Source organism: Nicotiana tomentosiformis, chromosome 2 (genome assembly GCF_000390325.3).
Source record: "Nicotiana tomentosiformis chromosome 2, ASM39032v3, whole genome shotgun sequence".
NCBI classification, from domain to species: domain Eukaryota; kingdom Viridiplantae; phylum Streptophyta; class Magnoliopsida; order Solanales; family Solanaceae; genus Nicotiana; species Nicotiana tomentosiformis.
Genome location: NC_090813.1, coordinates 78,580,744 through 78,603,601, shown reverse-complemented (window position 1 = coordinate 78,603,601; position 22,858 = coordinate 78,580,744). Strand labels below are relative to the sequence as shown.

At 35.0% G+C, this 22,858-nt stretch overlaps 2 protein-coding genes across 3 annotated transcripts; both read right to left on the bottom strand.

Annotated features, from left to right (window-relative positions):
• Positions 1–9,933: 9,933 nt before the first annotated feature.
• LOC104109593 (putative FBD-associated F-box protein At1g61330) lies at positions 9,934–12,397 on the bottom strand. The gene is made up of 3 exons (XM_009618933.3): positions 11,312–12,397; positions 11,058–11,222; positions 9,934–10,403 (listed from the first exon to the last, which is right to left on the bottom strand). The coding sequence occupies exons 1-3, from the start codon at positions 12,266–12,268 to the stop codon at positions 10,071–10,073; spliced, it is 1,455 nt and encodes a 484-aa protein (XP_009617228.1). The 5' UTR covers positions 12,269–12,397; the 3' UTR covers positions 9,934–10,070.
• Positions 12,398–13,614: 1,217 nt separating this feature from the next.
• On the bottom strand, positions 13,615–22,430 carry LOC104109592 (uncharacterized). Of its 2 annotated transcripts, XM_009618932.4 has the most exons (14): positions 22,070–22,428; positions 21,886–21,948; positions 21,408–21,463; positions 21,157–21,237; positions 21,003–21,076; positions 20,766–20,848; positions 19,122–19,228; positions 18,754–18,896; positions 18,622–18,669; positions 16,899–16,951; positions 14,687–14,771; positions 14,536–14,602; positions 14,339–14,449; positions 13,615–13,977 (listed from the first exon to the last, which is right to left on the bottom strand). In XM_009618932.4, exons 1-14 carry the CDS (start codon positions 22,297–22,299, stop codon positions 13,853–13,855), a joined length of 1,326 nt encoding a protein of 441 aa, XP_009617227.1. In that variant the 5' UTR covers positions 22,300–22,428; the 3' UTR covers positions 13,615–13,852. The 2 variants fall into 2 exon arrangements, with proteins under 2 accessions (XP_009617227.1, XP_070051727.1); XM_070195626.1 differs by lacking the exon at positions 21,886–21,948 and having other exon boundaries at positions 22,070–22,430.
• Positions 22,431–22,858: the final 428 nt, after the last annotated feature.

Below are 22,858 nucleotides of genomic sequence, written 5' to 3'. Positions count from 1 at the left end.
TAGAACCAGGGTTGCGGGTACGGTCTGGTCTTGCAGGTCGAGCTGTTCAACGACCTTCAATCTGATAATGTTAGTCGAGCTACCTCGATCAATTAACACACGCTTAACTTTTGTTTTATTCATGAGTATGGATATTACCAGTGCATCGTTATGAGGTTGTATGACTCCTTCTGCATCTTCATCATTGAAGAACAAAGTTCCTATGGGTGTGTAATCTTGAGTTCGAGATCGCTTTTCTCTCACAATCGATGTCTTAGTTCATTTAAGCACTGGTCCCTGAGGGGTATCGGTGCCGCTGATGATCATGTGAATGACGTGCTACGGTTCTTCTTGTTCGTTTTGCTTTCCGAAATCCCTATTTTTAAAATGGTTCTTCGCCCTATCGCTTAAAAATTCTCGAAGGTGCCCTTTGTTGAATAACCGGGCCACTTCCTCTCTTAGTTGCCTGCAATCTTCCGTTATGTGTCCATGGGTGCCATGATATTCGCACATTTGATTGGTATTCCTCTGGACAGGATCGGTCTGCATGGGTCGAGTCCATTTAGTGTCTTTGATGCGTCCGATAGCCGAAACGATGGCGGATGCATCAATGTTGAAGTTATATTCCGACAACCGAGGTACTTCCTTAGATCCGGCAGGCCTATCGAACCTACTTCTGTTCATCAACCCCCGGGACCCTTGACCTCGATCACTTCTTTTGTTATTTTTCCCGAGGTTTTGTCTCCATTCACTGACTCTGTGACTTTCGTTGTATGGTTGGTATCGATCCCCGATCGGACCTCGTTCTCGATTAGTATCCCTTCGAACAGCGGGTTCAGCTTCGACCCTAATTTTTGATTGATACCGATTGTGCACGTCGGCCCACGTGATGGCTGGGTATTCGATCAGGTTATGCTTTAACCACCGTGAAGCCGTCGAACTTCGTTCATTCAAACCTTGAGTGAAAGCCTGAACAGCCCAATCATTTGTGACTGGTGGCAAGTCCATTCGTTCCATTTGAAAACGAGATATGAACTCCCTCAGCATCTCGTTATCCTTTTGTCTTACCTTGAAGAGGTCTGATTTCCTTGTTGCCACTTTTATGGCGTCGGCATGTGCTTTCACAAACGAATATGCTAATATGGCGAACGAGTCTATGGAATTTGGTGGTAAGTTGTGATACCAAATCATTGCCCCCTTCGAGAGGGTCTCTCCGAATTTTTTTAACAACACAGATTCGATTTCATCGTCTTCTAAATCATTGCCCCCGATGGCACACGTGTAAGAAGTGACGTTCTCTTTAGGATCGGTCGTTCCATTATATTTGGGAATTTTGGGCATACAGAATTTTTGGGGGATTGGTCTCGGGGCTGAGCTCGAGGGAAAAGGTTTATGCACGAATGTTTTTGAATCCAACCCTTTTATCATTGGTGGAGCTCTCGGGATCTGATCGACCCTAGAGTTATAAGTTTCTACTTTTTTATCATTGGCTTCGACTCGTTTTGTGAGTTCCTCGAGCAATTTAGCAATTTCGTGAGTAGTTCCTGATTCTTGCTCATTGACTTTACTATGGTTGGCTCTATTCTGTGGGTGATTTCTCGAGGTGGATTGGGCTCCGGCCTACTTTGTAGCTGGGTTTAGCTCTGCAACTGAGTTATTGCTGCATGTTGGGCTTGCAACATTTCGAAAATCATACGCAAGCTAACGCCGTTTTCCTCAACACTATGGTATCTCAAGCTGTAGACCGAGTGCCACCATGGATGCTATTCTCAAGTTCAGCATAGAGGTTCGCCTCAATGGCTACATGCGAATTGATATCTATTGGCGCTCTGATTCGAGCTCCAACGGCGTTTACAAGTGGCCTTTTGGTACTGGGTGTCAAGTTATTATTCTCATCTTGAAGACCGAATCCGTTGTCGACTGGTGAAGCTATTTGATTGGTAGTTAGTCATTGCTAATTCGAAATCCAAGATATTTTCGGAACCGAGCGCAAAACACAACGGTGTGTTTCTTCGGATTCGTATCAAATAACCATTGTTATCCTTAGCCCCACGGTGGGCGCTAAACTGTTTACCCGAAAAATGGATGGAGTTGAATTTGTACGTAGTTCTAAGGATATGTGGTGCAACTTAATACAAATTGTAAGAATAAATAGAAATAGAAATATGGATTGCAAAGAATGCAAAATAGATAAGGTTGTAAAGAAGATGAATTTTAGGACTCAACAAGTGGAATCAATTTAAGAAGCTTGAAAGAACAATTCTTTACTATGGGAGAATATAGTGTTTTGATTACAATGTAAGCCTGGAAACTTGCCTTTACAAAAATGATAACCATGCCCTTTATAGTAGAGGGATCTTGCTCTAAACATAATTAAAAATACTCAGTGGGAGACCCACGATAAATCAGCTTTTCCACAATTCCTGCCAAGATTCTCTCCTCTAGTGGTATTGCAACGGCTTTTGTCTGTGAGCTCGATCTTGACTCGAGCTCTCGATCTTGGTTTGAACTTGATTCTGACTCGAGCTTTCGATCTTGGCTCGAGCTCGATTCTGACTCGAGCTCTCGAATTGATTCGGGGTCAATGTTGGTCGGTCTCTGGATCATAAGTTTGATAGCTTTACTTTGCATCATAGTTCGATTTGGATCCGAGCTTGACAATGATATCGAGCTCGACATTGATCGGCCCCTCGGATTCGAAACTTGTTTGTACCATCTTCGGAACCCATCTCGAGGTCTCACTTCGATCGATTATCTTTCGAACTCGATCAGACGTACGAAGGCCGAAATCTATTTCGACCGTATATAATTTGACTCTAAAATAGTAATAGTGGCAAACCAATCGAGCAGAAATAATAATTACTCTAGAACTTTTTATTTTCATTTTTTGTTCAATTTAGACAAACAGATCTTAGTCAAAGTTATAGATGAACTTAAAGTTATTAATTGGTGGCCAAGTAAGACTTAACTATCAGGGGATAAGACAAGGACATCAATAGAGGGATAAAAAAGTATTAAGTTGGTATCAATCTCATCATTTGGTCAATTAACTCAGTATTCAATTAAATACACATATACGTGCGTTACACGTGTGTATCGCATCAATAAATAAAAAATATTCAAGAAGAATAAAATGTGATAACATAAAGCGTTGTTGCATCAAAATACTTACAATATTTTTTTTAACAATGCAATTGAATGTTATTACATATTTAATTGACATAGTAGATAAATTAAATATCTTCAAGATGATGTATTTATTTAATATTTATGTAATATTTGGAATTATAGTAATTATATAGAAATCGTTAACAATTTTAGTCTAGGATTTTCTCATAATAACTGACATTGTCCAAAGTAAATTAGTATTGCATCGCAAATAAAAGTCTGAAAGCCGAATTCATGTCATATTATCATACTTTACAATGTCAAAAGTAGTCAACAAAATAAGTCCACATGATATGACAAAACTCAACTCGAAGAATTTATATAGAGGAGTTCCTTTAAGATTGACGCTATGGTTTTCTATTCTTTGTAAAACCCGTGAAAAATATAATGAACTGCTTACTAACAACTGAATAATCAAAAACACCTTTGCTTAGCCTTTTCTTTTCTTTCTAAGAAGTTATAGAATTATTTTTTTTTAAATAAAAAAAAATTATAAATATTAATCATGAACGAAGCAACTTGCCAACTCTACATACTGTGTAATTTATATTTTATGAGTTGGAAAATTATATTATGCACCCAAAATATCCAACTGAATGAAGAAGAAAAAAACTATCTCGTTAAAGGTTAATACAAGTCTTTCAAGTTTTACTTATATTATAAAAAGAAGTTAGCGTGTAGTAATACCTGAGAAAGATGATCCATAATAAAATTTGAGAAACCATATTCCACAATTTCTTTTAGCCAAATTGTTGGTTCGTCTCTGCAATATTAGAGAAAAGAGAGTGGAGGAAAACTAATTGAAAGCACATAATTCAACCATGTGCAACCTTAACCTATGTAAATTATCAAAGATTGTATAATTTAAAAAGAGCAGTATTTGAAAACTATCCAGCATGGCCTTAAGGAGGGTTTTTTTTTTGTACATTGGTGAAATTCTTCTATAGACAGGTGCACTTTTATAACCCTAATAGGATTTTATTTTCCACCAAAACTCTCTCTCTTACAAATAACAAATGAATATAAGGAAACAATTAAATCAATTTATGACTCTTCACGTTAGAAGTGTTATTTATTTATGACGCTAGCTTCACGATATATTAAATTAGATACTTAATAAAATTGCCAATAAAATGATAGGAATAGGAGTCCTGGCGTGGATGAAAAGTAATTGAAAGCCAATTTTCCTTATTATGTTGTGGATTTAAATGATCGAAATTTTATATATGGAATGTCAAAGTGGCATGTTCATTCAGAATTCTAATAATATTAGTTTACGCAAATTTGTAATTTTTTTTAATTTCAAAGCTCTAATTATTAGGGTATTTTAGTTGATTTCAAATCCTAAATATTAAGAAAATAACTTAAATTACTATTTTGTTTAATGTGAATTTCTATTTTTAAATGGTAAAAAAGGCGAACGACATTTCATTTAAGGGTCTTCGTGTTTTTAATATAGTATATAAAGGTAAGCCAACCGATATATTAAATTAATTTAAGGAAATATATGCATAAAATATTTAATTTTACAAAAAAAATTATAAGTTCGCGGACACCCTAGATTAGATAGTAAATCCACCCCTTGACATCAAGTCAAACACCATTTAAATAAGGCCTTTAAATAATCCTCTGAATCTTGATGATCCTTTATTAATTCGTGTTTATCTCTGCGCACTTTCTCTACCTTTGGAATTAATTTTGGGATTAGCTACGTATTATGTCACTTTGTATCTTTATCCATTTCTCCATTTAAAACTGCTTGCTCAATTTGAAAAGAGTTCCGCCTTAAATAATGAGTAAACCGCTATTATTTTATGTAGAATTAGCTCTGTAACTGACCTTATTATATGGGATAAGGTAATATTACGTGCATCACATGTTTATATCAAATTAAATAATTTAATTTAACAATTAAAATTAAAGTAAGAATACATAATGTGATATATATAAAATATTTGTCTTGTTTTCATTGATTTAATGTGAACGTCGAATGGGTAAGTCTTTACTGAAATGGATTTAAGGTTTACATGACTAATCAAAAGAGTAATTAAAAACTACTCCATTCGACAAAATAAAAGAGAAATTATTGAAGCAGGCAAGTAGGTAATCACCGATGTGAAGAATAGCTAGATTTGAGTGCACTTATACTAAAGGCACGGAAAAAAATAAACATGTTCATCTTGTCACTGTGAATTAGTTTATTATTCTATTTTGATATGACCAAAGTATTAAACACATGAATTATTGCGGATGCAACTATCAGTACTATACCATGATGAAATAATTATTAGCGTACTTTTATTAGTATATCAATCATAATGAATATATATACTTTAGTCTTTTCATATATTATGTTAATAGTCAGAGTTACCTACGATGCGATTTGGCGGCTATAACCCTAAGTTTAATATGCCTTCTAAATACATTTGTGTTTTTAGATATTGCATCCAGTTCTTATTCACTCACATGCTCATGTTTATAACCATCTTATAATACTTAATATGTCAGGGAAGAATTGAATTTGAATTTCTGTAATCTAAGAATTGTTGAGGTTTTATTTTTTAAGATGTAATATTCTTAAAATGAGGGTGAATGGGAAATGGAGTGAAAATGAAATTTTGAGTAAAATTTTAAGTTTCCCCCTCTCAACAATGAGATATTGTCCCATATTGGAAGTGGAAGACATTTGTGGTGGGTATATATATAATTGCTCTTCTTGTAGCTCTTAAAGAGTTAAGAAGAAAGCAAGTCTCGCGCCGTCGTCGTCGTCGCTCGCTCGGCTACGGCTACGGCTACGGCTACGGCTACGGCTACGGTTTGAAGTACCGCTACACCAGTGGAAAGGAAGGAAGCCCAACTTGAATTATTTTAAAGTGTGGGGGTGTTTGGCAAAAGTGCAAGTTCCTAAACCCAAAAGGGTAAAGATAGGACCGAAAACCGTTGATTGTGTTTACATAGGATATGCGACAAATAGTAAAGCATATCGATTTCTGGTTCATAAATCAGAAAATCCCGACATTCAAAATAATACGGTTATAGAATCAGATAATGCTGAGTTCTTTGAAAATATATATCCGTATAAAAAGGAATGTGAGTCGTTTGGTGAAGGATCTAAACGATCTCGGGAAGAAACAAAAGAAAGTACATATAATCAGGAGGATCCAAGACGTAGTAAACGTCAAAGGACGTCTACTTCATTTGGACCAGATTTTGTGACTTTCTTATTGGAGAATGAGCCTCAAACATTTAAAGAAGCTATGACTTCTTCGGAATCATTGTTTTGGAAAGAGGCAGTCAATAGTGAAATAGAATCCATATTGAATAACCATACATGGGAATTGGTTGATCTTCCTCCTGGAAATAAACCTTTGGGTTCTAAATGGATTTTTAAGAGAAAAATCAAAGATGATGGAACTATTGATAAATTCAAGGCAAGGCTCGTAGTCAAAGGGTATAGACAACGAGAAGGTCTAGACTACTTTGATACGTACTCTCCAGTTACAAGAATTTCGTCCATACGGATGTTAGTAGCATTAGCTGCAGTGTATGGTCTTGAAATTCATCAAATGGATGTTAAAACTGCATTCTTAAATGGAGAGTTGGAGGAAGAAATTTACATGGAACAACCTGAAGGGTTTGTGGTTCTAGGTAAAGAAAAGAAGGTATATAGACTTGTTAAGTCTCTTTACGGACTAAAACAAGCACCCAAACAATGGCATGCGAAATTTGACCAAACAATGTTGTCAAATGGTTTTAAGATAAATGAATGTGATAAATGTGTGTACATTAAAAATGTTCCAAATCACATAGTCATTATTTGCCTATATGTGGATGATATGTTGATAATGAGTAATGACATTGCCAACATAAATGCTACTAAGCGTATGCTCAATAGCAAGTTTGATATGAAAGACTTGGGAGTTGCTGATTTAATTCTGGGAATTAAGATCAATAAGACTCCTCAAGGTCTGGCATTGTCACAATCTCATTATATTAAGACAGTACTTGAAAAATTCAAGCACTTGGGCTTTAAAGTTGCAAAGACTCCAATTGACGTGAATCTTGCATTAGCAAAGAACAAAGGCCAAAGCATATCACAATTGGATTATGCTCGTGTATTGGGATGCTTAATGTATATCATGAATTGTACACGACCAGACATAGCTTGTGCTATAAGTAAACTGAGTCGATATACGAGCAATCCAGGCCAATCTCATTGGATGGCAATGAAACGAGTTTTGGGATATTTAGAACATACCCAGAACTTTGAATTGCACTACAGTAATTTTCCTGCGGTGATTGAGGGATACTGTGATGCAAATTGGATCACCGGTTCAACTGATTCTAAGTCCACGAGTGGATATGTATTCACTATTGGTGGAGGAGCGGTATCTTGGAAGTCGTCCAAACAAACATGTATTGCCCGCTCTACAATAGAGGCTGAATTCATAGCCTTAGATAAAGCCGGTGAAGAAGCTGAATGGCTCCGGAATTTCTTGGAAGACATTCCATTTTGGCCCAAACCGTTGGCACCAATATGCATACATTGTGATAGTCAAGCGGCAATTGGAAGGGCTGGGAACGTCATGTATAACGGTAAATCTCGTCATATACGACGAAGACATAAAACCGTTAGGCAATTACTCTCTAGAGGAATTATCACGATTGACTATGTAAAGTCAAGTGATAATGTGTCGGATCCACTTACAAAAGGCCTAACTAGAGAGGTAGTTGAGAAATCATCAAGGGGAATGGGGCTATGGCCGAGAACAAGTCATTGTGGCGGTAACTCTACCTAGAAGACTGGAGATCCCAAGATCTAGGTTCAAGGAGATCAAACAAAGTCATTAATGACGGTTCAACATTGTCAAATAAAATTTTAGTCCATTCTCGTGATGAGACAATGTTCAGTACCAAGGATAAAGCATTAAGGTTTTTTAATGATTTCTAAATTTGATACGGGGTATATCAAATAGTGTATCTACAGGATGACACGTTTAGGAATCACCTATTTAAGTGTGAAGTGTGAGCCACTTCAAGGAGAACTTTGTAAGGCCAGTTCTCTACGCACTTATGAAACCAGGCGGTGTTCATGGCTGAAACGAACACAACAATGAGAACCAAAGACGGTTAAGGGTTGATTGTGTGACTTATGGTTGTCTAGGTATACACCAAAGATCGACGGTTCAAAGATATCAAATCTACCGATTGACCGAGTATATCCGACATAAGTTTACTACGGAAAGTTCAAAGGGAAACCTACTTATCCAGATGTAATTAATCCTTGCTTGTAAATCACACAGTTTTTTCATGGATACTTCCGTGATATAGCCATTCCCCATTCATGTGGGGGATTGTTGAGGTTTTATTTTTTAAGATGTAATATTCTTAAAATGAGGGTGAATGGGAAATGGAGGGAAAATAAAATTTTGAGTAAAATTTTAAGTTTCCCCCTCTCAACAATGAGACATTGTCCCATATTGGAAGTGGAAGACATTTTTGGTGGGTATATATATAATTGCTCTTCTTGTAGCTCTTAAAGAGTTAAGAAGAAAGCAAGCCTCGCGCCGTCGTCGTCGTCGCTCGCTCGGCTCGGCTTCGGCTACGGCTACGGCTTCGGCTTCGGCTTCGGCTTCGGCTTTGGATTTGGATTTGGATTTGGTTCGGATTTGGATTTGGATTTGGTCAAATGATCGATTGATTGATTAATTGATTAATTGATTAATTTTTGGGACCAAATTTATTTGTTAATAGTAAATATTAACGTAAGATTATCCGTATTTGTAACGGATATTTTCCAATCCGTGTATTGATAATTTGGCAGCCGGATAATGGTCTTCCCACCATGAAGTGCTTGCTCCACAAACATGAAGTGCTTGCTCCACAAATATGTAATGCTTGCTCCACCATGAAGGGTGGACGTTTGGTCTTGCACTCCTTCTTGGCTGCTATATATATGAGCAGCAAATGGTGAAGAAAGACACAAAAACTCAACATACAATTCGCTCAACAAATTGGCTATACATTGCACTCCTTCCTCTCAGAACTTCCATACGTTTTTCTGAGTATATACTCCTTCGTTCTGCATTGTTTTTAACTTCAAACAAAGCAACTGTAAGTGTGATTTGCTACCGAACTTTGTGTTCGCCGAAACACTGGGGTTTGAAGTACCGCTACACCAGTGTGTTATTCGTTCTATCCTGGGAGGAAATAATCCATTACCTTGGGTACTAGGAGGGGATTAAATTCCTTAAGGAAACACTGTGAATTCAGTGGGCTCGAATTTATTATTATTGTTTCATTACGTTAACTTATATTTTGCAGAATTAATATTTACAAATACAGCAATATTGACCGGGAATAACAAGAATTACTATAATTCAGATTTTATGGGGTGGAGAAAATTTTGAAATATAATTTGTAAAAGAAAAAAGTAATAGAAGCGATTATAAGTTGTGAGAAGGGGTGGGAGCTAGGGGAAGCAATTAGTGGCTTGCTTAGACGCAAATTAGTCTGTAAAACGCAGGGTAGTGAAGATTAATAATAATAATAATAATAATAATAATAATAATAATAATAATAATAATAATAATAATGAATATAAATGCTTAAATTGTTTAGGTGAATTTAAAAGTTAAAAATGAAGAGAAACAATAAAAACCCATATATGAAATCCAAAAGATGCAAATATCATTTAAAACCAGCAGTACATCATCTCTAATTTTTCTCATTACAACAAGAATAATATTGATCACTATATCCCTTCTTTGTCCACATATTCTCACCACAACAAGAATACTGCACCACTAATGTCGAAACAAAAAGAGAAAGAAAAGACAACAAGTTTTTTGATGAATGCCCGAATATATTTCAAACCCTGCGTAAACACAGAATACCTTGTCCATTGGACTGTCCTTCTGCGCTCACTGCAGGACTCTATGCTTAGGAAACACACGACTTTGATCTTGATAAGCACTATAGGTAGAAACAGTAGCTAGGTTTGAAACTGTTTTATAATAAATGATATCGCTCAGTTTAATTTCATGACGATAATTTTTTGCTTCCAACAAAATTAAAGACTCTAGAGACGTAGCATGCAACAAGAAATATTTCACCAATTTTTCTTCAAGCTCAAGTTTCTTAAACCTCTTCACCTTCAATAACTTGAGTTGTGGGAATTCTGTTTGGCACTTCTCAAATTTTTCCTTTGCCACCAAATTCCAATAGCTTCCAACTTCCATTGCATAAAGACCAAACTGCATAATTAATTTTGTTAATTACTCCACTAATTAAATAAGTACTGATTAAATCAAGAGTATTTTTTCCTCTCTTTTTTTCCATTTAGCCATGCGATAACATTAACACAAAGCACGGCACAAACCTCATTTACAATAATTTTTGTAGGAAACACATTATTCTACGAGACATCGATAATCTACAAGTGAAATAGATAAAACAAGCTAGTTGTGACTACGAGTTTTAATTCCAAGATATGCGTACAAATTAACGAGAAACAACATCATCAACTGATTCTAATATTCCAGTTTATTTCTCGTTTTCCTTTTTGATAGTAGGTTTGATTATTTTCTATATAGGAACAGATATCATTTAAATTTGTCTTTTTAAAATATCAGATCTAAAGAGAAAGGCATTAAATAAAAATCCATATATGTTGATGGTTTCAATTTCATACCTTTTTATTCTGGATTTTGCGATTAATAAATCTTGAAAAGTTCTATTTTCAAGTTGAAAAATAACAGGGGCAAACAAATAAAGATGACCGGGATATGTTTGCTTACAAAAATTTACAGATAAATTAAACAAAAAATTTCACAAAGACAAGAAAAATTAAGTAATAAACAATAGCAAACCAAAAAAAATTGTTTAAAAAGGTCAGAATATATACTTACATCAATAAAGAGTCTCTCTATGTTGGGACAATTCTTGACAAAACAAAGAATGTCCCAAGGGTTGACAAAGCTCAATCCACGTCTAACCAATTGAAGTTCCTTCAAATTCTGAAAATAGAATTCCACATCTCTGTATTCAAAATCCACAAATCTTGGAGAAAGCCCCTAATCAAATAAAAAAAATTATTTACGCTGTCAGTGGATATAAATTAAATTATAAAAAAAGGAAAAAATATATGATATAATTATTTTACCTCAAGAACAGCATTGGTAATTGAGAGAGTCTCAACATCTCTCAAAACTTCCATCAAATCATCCCTATGAGCTATATGTTGAAGCCCTTTTGTAGCACCAAAATCCAAGATCACATCTTTTAATCTTATGACCATTGGATCCACAAACTTGATTTTGTTAATCTTACCACTATAATGAAGTGTGCTAATACTTGGAGTATTAATAGTGACCAAAATTAAGTCAATGCAATGTCTAAGCACAAGAGCACTAAACCTATTCAAACCTTCAATATTAATTTCACCAATCAAAGAACAACCCTCTAGAGCCAAAGATTCAAGAAGCAAACAGCTTGACAACAACTTTTTAGTAAAAAAAGGTGGCACAGGAATCATACTTAGACTAAGAGATTTCAAGAATTGTAAACCACTCAATTTTTGTGACAAAAACAATTCACAACGGACTAATTTTAAGACGCGAAGAGTTGGCTCAGTGAAGATATCAGATTTTATTTGACAATACTGATAAGGTTGAATTAACTCTACTTGAAACTCTTCTACGCCTTTTGAAGCAACCATTTTAAACCAATTCTCAAAATAAGCAGCATATGGTATAGGACTAACATTTAATTTAAAGCTACTAATTTTGTCACCTAAGTGCCTCAGTAATATATAATTAACAACTGACGCCTCTGACCATTGTCTGGCTCGACAACGTCGCCTAAAATCTTTATCAAAACAAAGGTCACGAGAATATAACCATGAATATCTATATGGTTTAGCAACAAGAGAAGAAGAAGTAATAGCATATTCGATAGGTAAAAAAGTGAAAATCCTATCAACAATTTCATTAGGAAGATACACAGTAGAATTATTGGATTCATCATTATTATTTGTTTCCAAAGAGTTTCTCCTAAATCTTTTCCTTGGATTTGGCACCAAAACTCGCTTTATTTTGGACCCTGAACTTGAAGCTTCCATAACTATTTTTCTAAGTTACAAAAGAGAAATATTAAGACAAGATGTATATAGAGAGGAGGAAATATTAAGACAAAATGTAGTGAGAAGAAAATGTGAGAGACCTATGTATATATAGTGCATGAATGAATGTATTCTTATCTGGCAAAACAAAAACAATAAGAATATAGTCAAATTTCATAAGTAAGTAAACATAAAAGCAATCTATAGTTAGATTACGTTAGAGGGGACTGCTTTATGGTATTTTACTTGAATTCAGAGCCCCGAAGTATCAGATTATATAATGAATAAATGAAAAAATTTGATAATAGAAAATAATTTAATAAATTTTTTATCTATGTGATAAATTGTTTCAAGTTTGAAATTTGAATTAACATATATTCTAACGGGGAAAAACTTAATTAAAGAGCAGATTATACTAAACTGAGTTTCATTACTCCAAACTTATCAGTAGGGAGTTTTACAATGTTATGTGATCTGGCGAATGAGCCAAAAACACGATAAGTCGTCGGTTAATTTAAGACGCTGGCCACATAAGAAAAAATAATATTGGCATAATATTTTGCATCACTGATACAATGTTTGCTTTGCAACATAAAACTATATACGCATTATCGATGCAATTTCTACATAACTAATATAACATCTGGATCTTTATATAAATCTGGTTATTAATGCAGTTTTTGGTTTAAGATGTTAAAATCTTCTAATACTACATAATTTATGAGGAAACAATGTAATTATTTGTGTAAGATAAAATTATAGGAATAAAAATATGTAATAGCTTTAACTGGTACAAATATAGTATAAGTTCAAATGCCCGTAAACTAGGCAATTATTTTATTATTCGTAAAATAATCATTTTTAGTGCTTCGTTAGTAAAGATAATCCATGCATAAAATGTCATGAACCAAACCTCTTACATCATTATTATTATTATTCACCGCATAACCATCTCTAAATTACCATTCAAATGCATGGTCTCACCCCTGCACAATTCTCTATAAATAGGAATCCTAGTACAAAGATGAGTACATAGTACAAGTTGGATCAAGTGAAAGAAGGAATAGGCCTGAAGTTTAGGCAAGGATGACATACAATACAAGAGTAGGTTGCAAAATTTGGAGTGTTGAAAATGAGCAATGAATGAGATTCTCAGCTGGATAGTGTGATTGAATGTTTCACAAAAAGAAATGATGAGAAATATGGTTGGTTTCTCTCCTCCAACAACACAAGGTTAATAAAATGGATGCCTTTTCAGCTATTTTGAGCATTGACAAAACTTTAAGAAGATAATGAAAAGACTCGGTCATACCATGCATGGATAACACGTTCAAGAAGTAGCAAGCTAGACACAATTCCTCAAACTTTCCTGTGATTTTCTTTTCCATATACCAAAATGGAAAATGAGAAAAGGATAAATTAAGTTCAAATGAGGCAAATACCAGAAGTAATATCTCTGAGCTAATAACTGATACATTCATAAATAGTGCAACACAGTTTGTTTAGAATGATTTTCTGTGGTTGTATTTTAAGGTGGTGTCATCACATGCTAATATAAGTTTATACACAAGGCTGGTATAAGGATCAAGCTTCTTGATGAAGGTCCTGAAGCTCATCTTTACCATTTGAGCCTCCCGAACTGGGGCTATCAGCATTTTCTAAGGATGCTGAATAGGAGAAGCTCCACACAGAAACACAATTTTCATCACCTAAACAAGGAAAAAACAGTCATATTTAAAACTTCTCTTGTTAACAGTTTGTAATCAATCAGACCGCTATAATACAGAGAGCATTTCTACAACAAAATGCAAACATTGACTTGATCTGAGCAGATGTGATCTAAGCATTTTAGCAACTTTATTAAGAAGGGAAGCAAGTTGGACTAAGAAGCATGACAACAAGTTTGTTTCTCAGAAAGTGGTAAATGGGAATGAGGAATCAGACATATCAAAGCATAGGAGGAGGAGATATGGTATCAATAATGAAGATATTTCATTGCAGACGACTACAAAAGTTTGAACACATATACTTTGGGGCATTATTCCAACAATGCAGGGTGAATAAATTTACCAGTAAGGAGCATATCCTCGTAGGCGTCATCTAAAACTCCAAATCTCCGGTGGCCTGACGAAGAGGCAGCCATTGGCAAGAAAGGATGAAAGGAAAAACCATTCACCGTGTCTAAAATGGGATAAGCTGAGTAAGAAACAGAAGAAAATAGGCAGACCTTCTTCCAATATAAGCTTTCTATGAACATAATGAAGTACCTGATGCAGCTCGGAAGCTGGACACCCACTGTCCAGTTTGAAGATTATAAATGTGAACTGAGCCATCCTAGACAGACAAGCAAGCACACAAGATGAGATCTTAAATTTCATTGCGACAGAAGATGTAATTTTTAACTAAGTAGAAGATTACCTGTCCTCCCGAGCCAAGATGCTGACCCTGAGGTTCAATATCAAAATATATGCGCTGATTGGTAGTTTCTGATGATCTGTACAGCCTTATTAAATGAAACAAAAAGGGGAACTTTAGAAACTTGACCACTGAAGCAATCAGTCACCATGATTTCAAACTTGCACAAGTATCACCATAACTAATTATTGCATTCATGCAAATGGATACTCTCAAGTCTCAACGTGGATAGTTCGAAAATCTGTGTCTATTGGCTGGATAATCGCTTCAATACCAAGATAAGATATATCTTTCTTTCCATTTTATAGAATGTGGAGGATGTAGACCAATCTTTAGGAAGAGTTATGGCCCTTTTGTGAAAAAGCATTTCTTCAAGTGTTTGGTAACAATTAAAGGTGCTTTTAATTTGTAGAGATGTGGAGAAAAAGCACTTCTAGTAGAACCTCAAGTTTGGACACTCTACCCCTCCTTTCTGCCAAACAATTAGGCACAATTTGAAAAGACAATTTGCCTACAGCTAAATTATAAGTATAAAAAAAATTGTTAATTTGCCCTCAACCCTTCCTTTGTGCCCAGAGTTCGGTAACATGCAATGAAAAATAAAAGTGCAACTCTGTAAGTAAATCACCATGAAGTAGTAGAACACTCACATTACTTCTTACACGAGTCGTGCCAACTAACCACTCTCCACCTTCTCCTCCTTAGGCTATCTGCAGTCAAAATCACTCCCATACCACACACCACATCAAGAATGCTACTTTTGTCGGGGCGTAGATTTTGATAATTTTCTCCACAAAGATCTAGGATCTTCTCCAATAAATAGAAGGATATAGGAAGTACTCATTTCGACCATGATTCTTTTGATACCATCAACATCCTCAAACTCTCTATGATTGTACAATCTCAGCAGGATTTCCACCTCACTAAATGATAATTCTATAGAGGTCTTCTAAAGGATATACCCACGATACTTCTTTTTTTGGAACCTCAGCTACTGTGATCATCTCCAATGAGAATACAATAGGAAATCATCTTTTGGACTATTATCTTGGCACCATAAATTCCACCAATATCATCTTCTACATCCAGCTGCTACCAAGAATCCTATGAATTTTGTGATTCTTTCTTCCTTCATGATTACTTTCCAAAAGCTTGTCCCATAAGAGGAAATGAACCTCTTTAGTATACCAATAGATTGATAATTTCCACATTTCACATTAATGATTTTCTTTTCTTTTCTATGCCATTTAATAATCAGATTTCACCTAATCCAGGGTCAGGTGGCTTAAGTGAAACCAACATAATAGAAAGCAGATTTCTACAATTTTTAATAAATCGGTCTCCAAATGCAAACAGTATATTTTTGTGAGCTCATCACTTTGCATGTAAACACTACATATACAAAACAAAAAAGACACCCAAACAACAAGGTACCAACTTCCCACTAGACAAATTTTTTTTTTTTTGATAAGATAATGGATTTCATTTAAGGCATCAAGAAGATGCAAAATGTACAGTGCAGTAAAAACATTGTTAGCTCTATTACAATCCCACTAGACAATTTATAAGGCCTATGGGGGAAAGAAAGAAAATTTGAGCAGCATGGCTGTCCAAATAATAGTTTTAGCTTTTTCTGATTTGGCATAAAAACTTCTTTTCTTAATGAAGTGAGTGAAATATAATCAAGTCATCCAGGGAATGCAAAGATACAAAGGGAGGCAAACTGTCAGCTCAGAAAATACAAAAAACTTGTAAAGCTAAGCCAAGGAGCTGACAAATTCCAGGAAGTGATCTAAAGCTTATTCTTGAAGGGGGAAAACCAATGAATAATGTTTGAATCTCATGTAATCATCCCGCCTGCTGAATATGCAAGAGCATGTAAAGAATATAGAAATGTTTTCACAATATAGATAGGATTTCAATACTTTCAAGCAATAATCATTTATTCCACCCTTAAATAAAATAGACCACTTCAGATTATAACAGAATCCCTCTCCAGGAAAACATCATATGAGCTTATATAGTGTTATTTTACAGGACAAGGAAACTGCTAAAGGATTATCACTTTTCTAGCAAGACAGTGAGATGTCAGATACAAGAAAGTTGAAGAGGAATGCATTTCATTAGTTTCTATATTGAACAGAAACAAAACCATCCAGTCAATCATTCCGACATTCTCGTTCCCTGAGTATCCAGTCAGTAGAAAGGAACTTACTTGTAAACAATTTCAACAGTCTTCCGAATGTCCCAGCACAGTATGTAAGGGTCCTAAAACAAGATTTGAGACGAACTTGGTCAAACATATGTTTAATACAACATGCATGCATGACAGTGTAGCACTAGCACATGTGGCGATATAGAATAAATGAGTCCGAAGAGGAAACAGTCAAAGTTTAGATCATAAATAGACAACAACAACAACCCAGTGGAATCCCACAAGTGGGGTCTGGGAAGGGTAGTGTGTACGCAGACCTTACCCCTACTCCGTAGAAGTAGAGAGGATGTTTCCGATAGACCCTCGGATCAAGAAGAGATCAAAAATAGACAAGTGAGGGAAATCAATAACTAGAAGACATGCCTTTTAGCCGAACAGGCACAAAGTTTATATTTCTGAATGAAGGAAACAAATACAGATCTTATTTCAATTTTATAACTCATGTGTAACAAACTGCACACTTATAAGTCTAGGTAGAAGTTGAATAAAGTGCACTATGCGAAAAGGTCTCAAATGTCTGACATAGCTGACATCACATGAAGGCTTCCCTATGAACTTTAATCAAAGCTTACTATGAAAAGTTAATGAAGGTCATCTACAGCATGGCATGGGCTTCCCTTTCCTAAACCAGCAAATATCTTAAAGTTCCGGAGTGGGTTGAAGCATATATTTGCACTGACAGACGAATACATAAACTGAATTATAAGAACCAAAACAATGATCATAAGACTTGCAAAACCCACAAAATTTGAAGAGAGAGAGAGAGAAGGAAACCTATTAAATTGATGCTAGAAATTTAAAGGCAATGTGGTCAATTATACATTCGCCAACTTTGTTATGCATTCTCCCTTCTAACATCTTTTGGCACTAATTCCACGGGAACACTAAAGTCATAAATTGCTTTCAAGATCTCACCTCACTAAAAGTCTTTAACAGAATAGGAGAAAGAATAAAAGGAAAAACAAAAATAAAAGAAGAGAGATAAGACATAAGAGCAGGTGCTAGGATCATTAATACATAAGCAGTATCCAAGTCTGAAATATGGTTACCATTAATTACTAATGAGTAATCAAACTCATGCTTGCATTAATTTTGATATTCTGCAAAGCATTTTTCTATTTAGTAATAATTTGAAAAACAGCTAATGAGGTTGTTATATTTAACTTTGTGAAAACATGGTTGAAAGTGGTAATTGAACTTCAATAATTTTGTAAAACCATTGATCAGTAATCGACCTTAAGATTTTCTTTGATTGTTCTTTTCCTATTTTAAGAATCTCTCATATTATGTGGAGTTAGTACAAACCTAAATCACTTCCTCAAAAATTTCGTGTAGCTATTGTGGTTTATGTATTACTTTGTTAAATCAAAGATATGTCTAAGCTATTCCAGTTAGCTGTTTATCACTGAAACAGATTCTGGCTCCGCTCTGCCCCAACTCTATCCCAACCAAATAAAAAGCCTGCACAAAAAATGAAATTCAACTCAAATGGATAAGTTTTTCTTTTGAGCTGTCTATACATTCTGGTTTCTTTTTCGCTAAAGATTAAAAAACAAGAAACCCTCAAAGGCAGCAAGCGCATTTGGTTCATTATTTATGATGGATAAAATAAAATTATAGATCCAGCATTTTCTGTGCAAGGGAAGGAACAAAACAAAAGGCCGAGTATCTGTTAAATAGACATTAAAAATGAACAGTACTGTACCATCATTCAAATTCTTACCTTCCTGCCACCAGAGTACAAGTAGTTTCCGTCTTTTGAGAATTGGACCTGACAAGTGAATGTTATCATTGAAGCAATTACAGATTTTTGAGTATAAGAAAGAAAAAATGAATGATAGCTCTACCAACTTACATGTGTTACCCCACCTTCTTGACCATGCAATACATAGAGAAGTTCCATGTTATCTTCTCTATGTATGGCAGTAGTTTGGCTATAGGATCCTGTGGCCAGCAACCCTGAATGGCTTGGACAGAAAGCAATTGAGGATATAATGCCTAAAAGATAAGATAAAAGGTGTCAGAATAATAAATGTATAATGAGGAATAATGTTGGCATCAGAAGGTAGGAAAATTAATTAACTTCAGCTGCACTATCTAGTTTCACTTTGATATAACTATCAGCTTGATGTGTTTGACACAGATAATCATCAGCTTATTATCTTATTATACAATCGAGTGCTAAAAAGGTGATCATAAAGAGAAGCGGCTACTGGAAAATACCTGATTGCCCTTCTTTATTTCCTTGAAGGGTGGAGTGCTGGGTAAAATCTCTACCAGGCCGATGAACATCAAATATTCTTATGGATTTGTTGTATCCAGCAAATATCCTAACTCAAAAAGAATAAAGAGTCAATGAAAACTTACTTTTGTAGCAAATTACCAGCTAATACATAGATAAAGAAAATGAAGCAGACCACAATACTACAAAAGAAGTTAGCATCGTAGTGCAAATGAAGTAAGAAGATGCTCAAAGAAAAACTGAAAACACATTAGTCTTAAAGTCTATAAAACAAAATGAAAAAACAAAAGGGAAAAGCATTTTTTGGGAGGGCGGAGGGTCAAGAAATTCATTAGCAACCACCTAAAATTGATAACTAGGTCTCATTACTGTCATTCTGATCACGCTCTCAGTAAATACGGATAGATTGCAGTTTTTTAATAAATCAAAAGAGTTCATCTACGCTTTATCGTGATCATACAATACCTTTTTAGATGTCTTTATCAAAAAACAAAGGTACTGCGATCATACTATCACTCTAGCCAACCCTCCAGATAAGTTGGTATTTCCACTTTAAACAAAAATCAACAAAAGTTATACAACAGAACTTTTGACCCTCAATAACGTACTCTTTACCTTCAAAAGGTCTCCTATTTCTTGCCTTCAATCCAAAAGATACAATAAGGAGTTGTCTACCATAGGTTATTTTTCTTCCCGTCTTTTCTATAGAGTTTCTTTTTCTTCACATCCATTTTGAAGATTACCTAACTTGTACTTCGTTAGTTTTATTTTATATGGGCACGTGTTTTTTTCTTTTGGTTTGTTCTGAAAAAGTTGACACCTTTTCATAATTAGAAACTCTTTAATTTTAATGTTTCCAATTTATCCTCAATAACGTGCTCTTATAGGAATTGACATGGCATGTCGAAAGCCCTACATACTAGTGGTACTTTTGGTTGTTATTAGCTTACATACATGTGCGCGAGTGTGCACGCACACGCACATATTATATATGTATACATAGAGAGACCTTTTGTGATCCAAGTCTTCCTTTCTTTTTTAAACTGTGTTCATTCAATCACCGCCAAATAAAATGAATAAGAGGTACTAATTGTTTACCAGGCAAGCCTTTTATCCAGAAAGAAAAAAGCATATCTATTTGCCAAGATAGCTGAAAAACTCATTTTGATGGCCTCTCTACTAACTCACAAATAACAGCTCAACTAAATCTACTGATTACATGCATTATCCAACAGTTCTGGCAGTAATTATATTGACTAATCTGGAAAACATAAATCATGTCGGTGGAAGTAAACTCTTTAATCATCAATCATATAAGAAGAAAGAATATTCTGCACTAAACACGCTTAACCTAGTAATTACTCGTACAGCATCAGTCATCTATATAATTTCATTGACTCCAAATAAAAATTTATACCTAGTGTGCTATGTTTCTTGTCTTCTTCTTTTCTAAAACACAACTAAAATACTACAAATAAAATTAAAGAAAAAGGACCAATGCCTCATGAACTGTGACCACAAGAACGAGGATGGAGAAAAGCAATCTGATAAAAAAAGAACAACAACAACGACCCAGTGCATTCCCACAAGTGGGGTCTGGGGCTGATAAAAAAAGAAATGCTTACTTATTCCCTGCTGGGTTGAAGGCAACTGAGAAGGCAGCAGTGATCTCGTCCATGGCATCATAAGCACGGTAAGTACAGCGTAACTGCAACCACCCAAGAAAAGATAATGTAGGGAAGAATATCTTCCTAGCTAAGCTTGTTGAGCAGCTATACAAATCATGGGTAGTTAGCAACCTATCAAAGAGCAAGCGAGAGGAAAAAAATAATGTAGCAACAGCTCTAGAAACGAAGACACACCTGTCCAGTAGTAGCATCCCAGAGATGAATAGGGTGATCACGGGCAGTACTTGCAAAAACACATGTCTCTGGACCTGGGTCATGAAAGAAAACTCTAGTTAAATTTTTCTTATCACAGTCAGCATTACCACAAATAACAAGGCAATTGACATACTTGAAGAAGACATATAGGGATACCAGCAATAGTCATATACAGACTCCCCCTCACTCATGACAAGGCTTGCAGCATAAGAATCTGCAAATAATCATTCAGTCTTAAACACAACAAACAACAACATGAGATAGCAAATCATATCAAGTTTAATACTGAACACACATGATTGATAATTTCCACAATTACTATAACATACTTCCACAATGTTGCTTCACATCCAAACCTAAATATACTAATATCATACAATTTACCTGTATCAGCAGCTGATGAAGAAGTATCAGCAAGCCATCCACTTTCATCATACGGCCTATCAACGAAGCAAAGCCAAATTAACAGAGCAACTCAATGCAATGGAAATGCTAGAATAACTAGGTACCATTTCTTACTATGTGCTTGCCTTATAATAGCACCACATATGAATCTATTTGTCTGTTAATCAATCAATTAATTGTGCCTCATTCACAAAATTCTGGGGTCGGCTATATGAATTCTCTATATACATTCAGCTCTATTTTCAGATAATTCGTCATTTCATGAAACTCTATTTACCAACAGATTTTAAGCCCCACAAATCCAATCACAAAGTATGAACTCCAAACGAATTGTAGTAGGAAAATTTTAATCTTTACGGTTATTCAAGACTTAAAATAATTTCACAGTTGTTCCTGGAGGATTTATCATTGAACATAGTTATAAAGTAGTAAAATGTATAGCAATTCAAAAACTTACAAGGTAAAAGAACAAAAGGTATTATCATCAGAGCAAGTGAGGAAGCAAGAACCATCCGGGGACCTAGAAGAAAAATAGAATTAACCATAACATATATATATATATATATATATATAGACAGAACAGAGAAAACGGGGCATAAAAGAAATGGGGAAAAAATAAAACGAAAGGAGAAAAGGCATACCATTTAACACCCTTTAAGAAATTGTTAGGGTTAGAAGGAGTTCTGAAGTGGTTGAAGAAATGATAGGTTCGATATGGGGGAACATCATATTGAATAACTGGCCAACGGTAAGAAGATTCTTCCGATGGTTTTTCTACAGCTTCAGTTGGGACTTCTATCTGGTCTACAGCTCCCTCTTCACCCATTGATTCTCTAATGGGCTGCTGCTCTGAAGCTTCTTCTTCCCCCATTTGATTGATTCGCTAAAAAGGCTGCTAACGTTAGTCTGTGAAGAGTGTTAGCGCCAAAAAGAAAGTGTTTCGAGGGATTTGGGGGGGCTATTTGAGAAAGACACTGCTACTATAAATTGTTATGGATTCCAAGTTGGCACTACTGATGTTGCTCGGCAACTATTAACTTTCTATATACCTGTTATATACATAATTATTTGTTATAGTTACTATTCAGTTATTACGATAGTATATTCGCATTATTGTATTCGTAAATACGACAGCAAAAAGTACCTAAAATTATGGCAATTCAGCTGTACACGCATATATTCACATATATTCGTGTCATGTATTTATGAATACAGTAACGGCAATCAACTTAAAAATATGTATGTCTAGCTGTCTAATAACGAAATTAATATCAATTAGCGCGATACACTCCTAATATAACTCAACAAAATCAATTATAACATGCCTCATTATCAATCCAATTAATTAGAATAATTTTTCAGTTGTATATAACTGTTGTATTTAACTTTTGTATTTAGTGTGTTTTAATTTTTTTTTACTGTTGCATTCA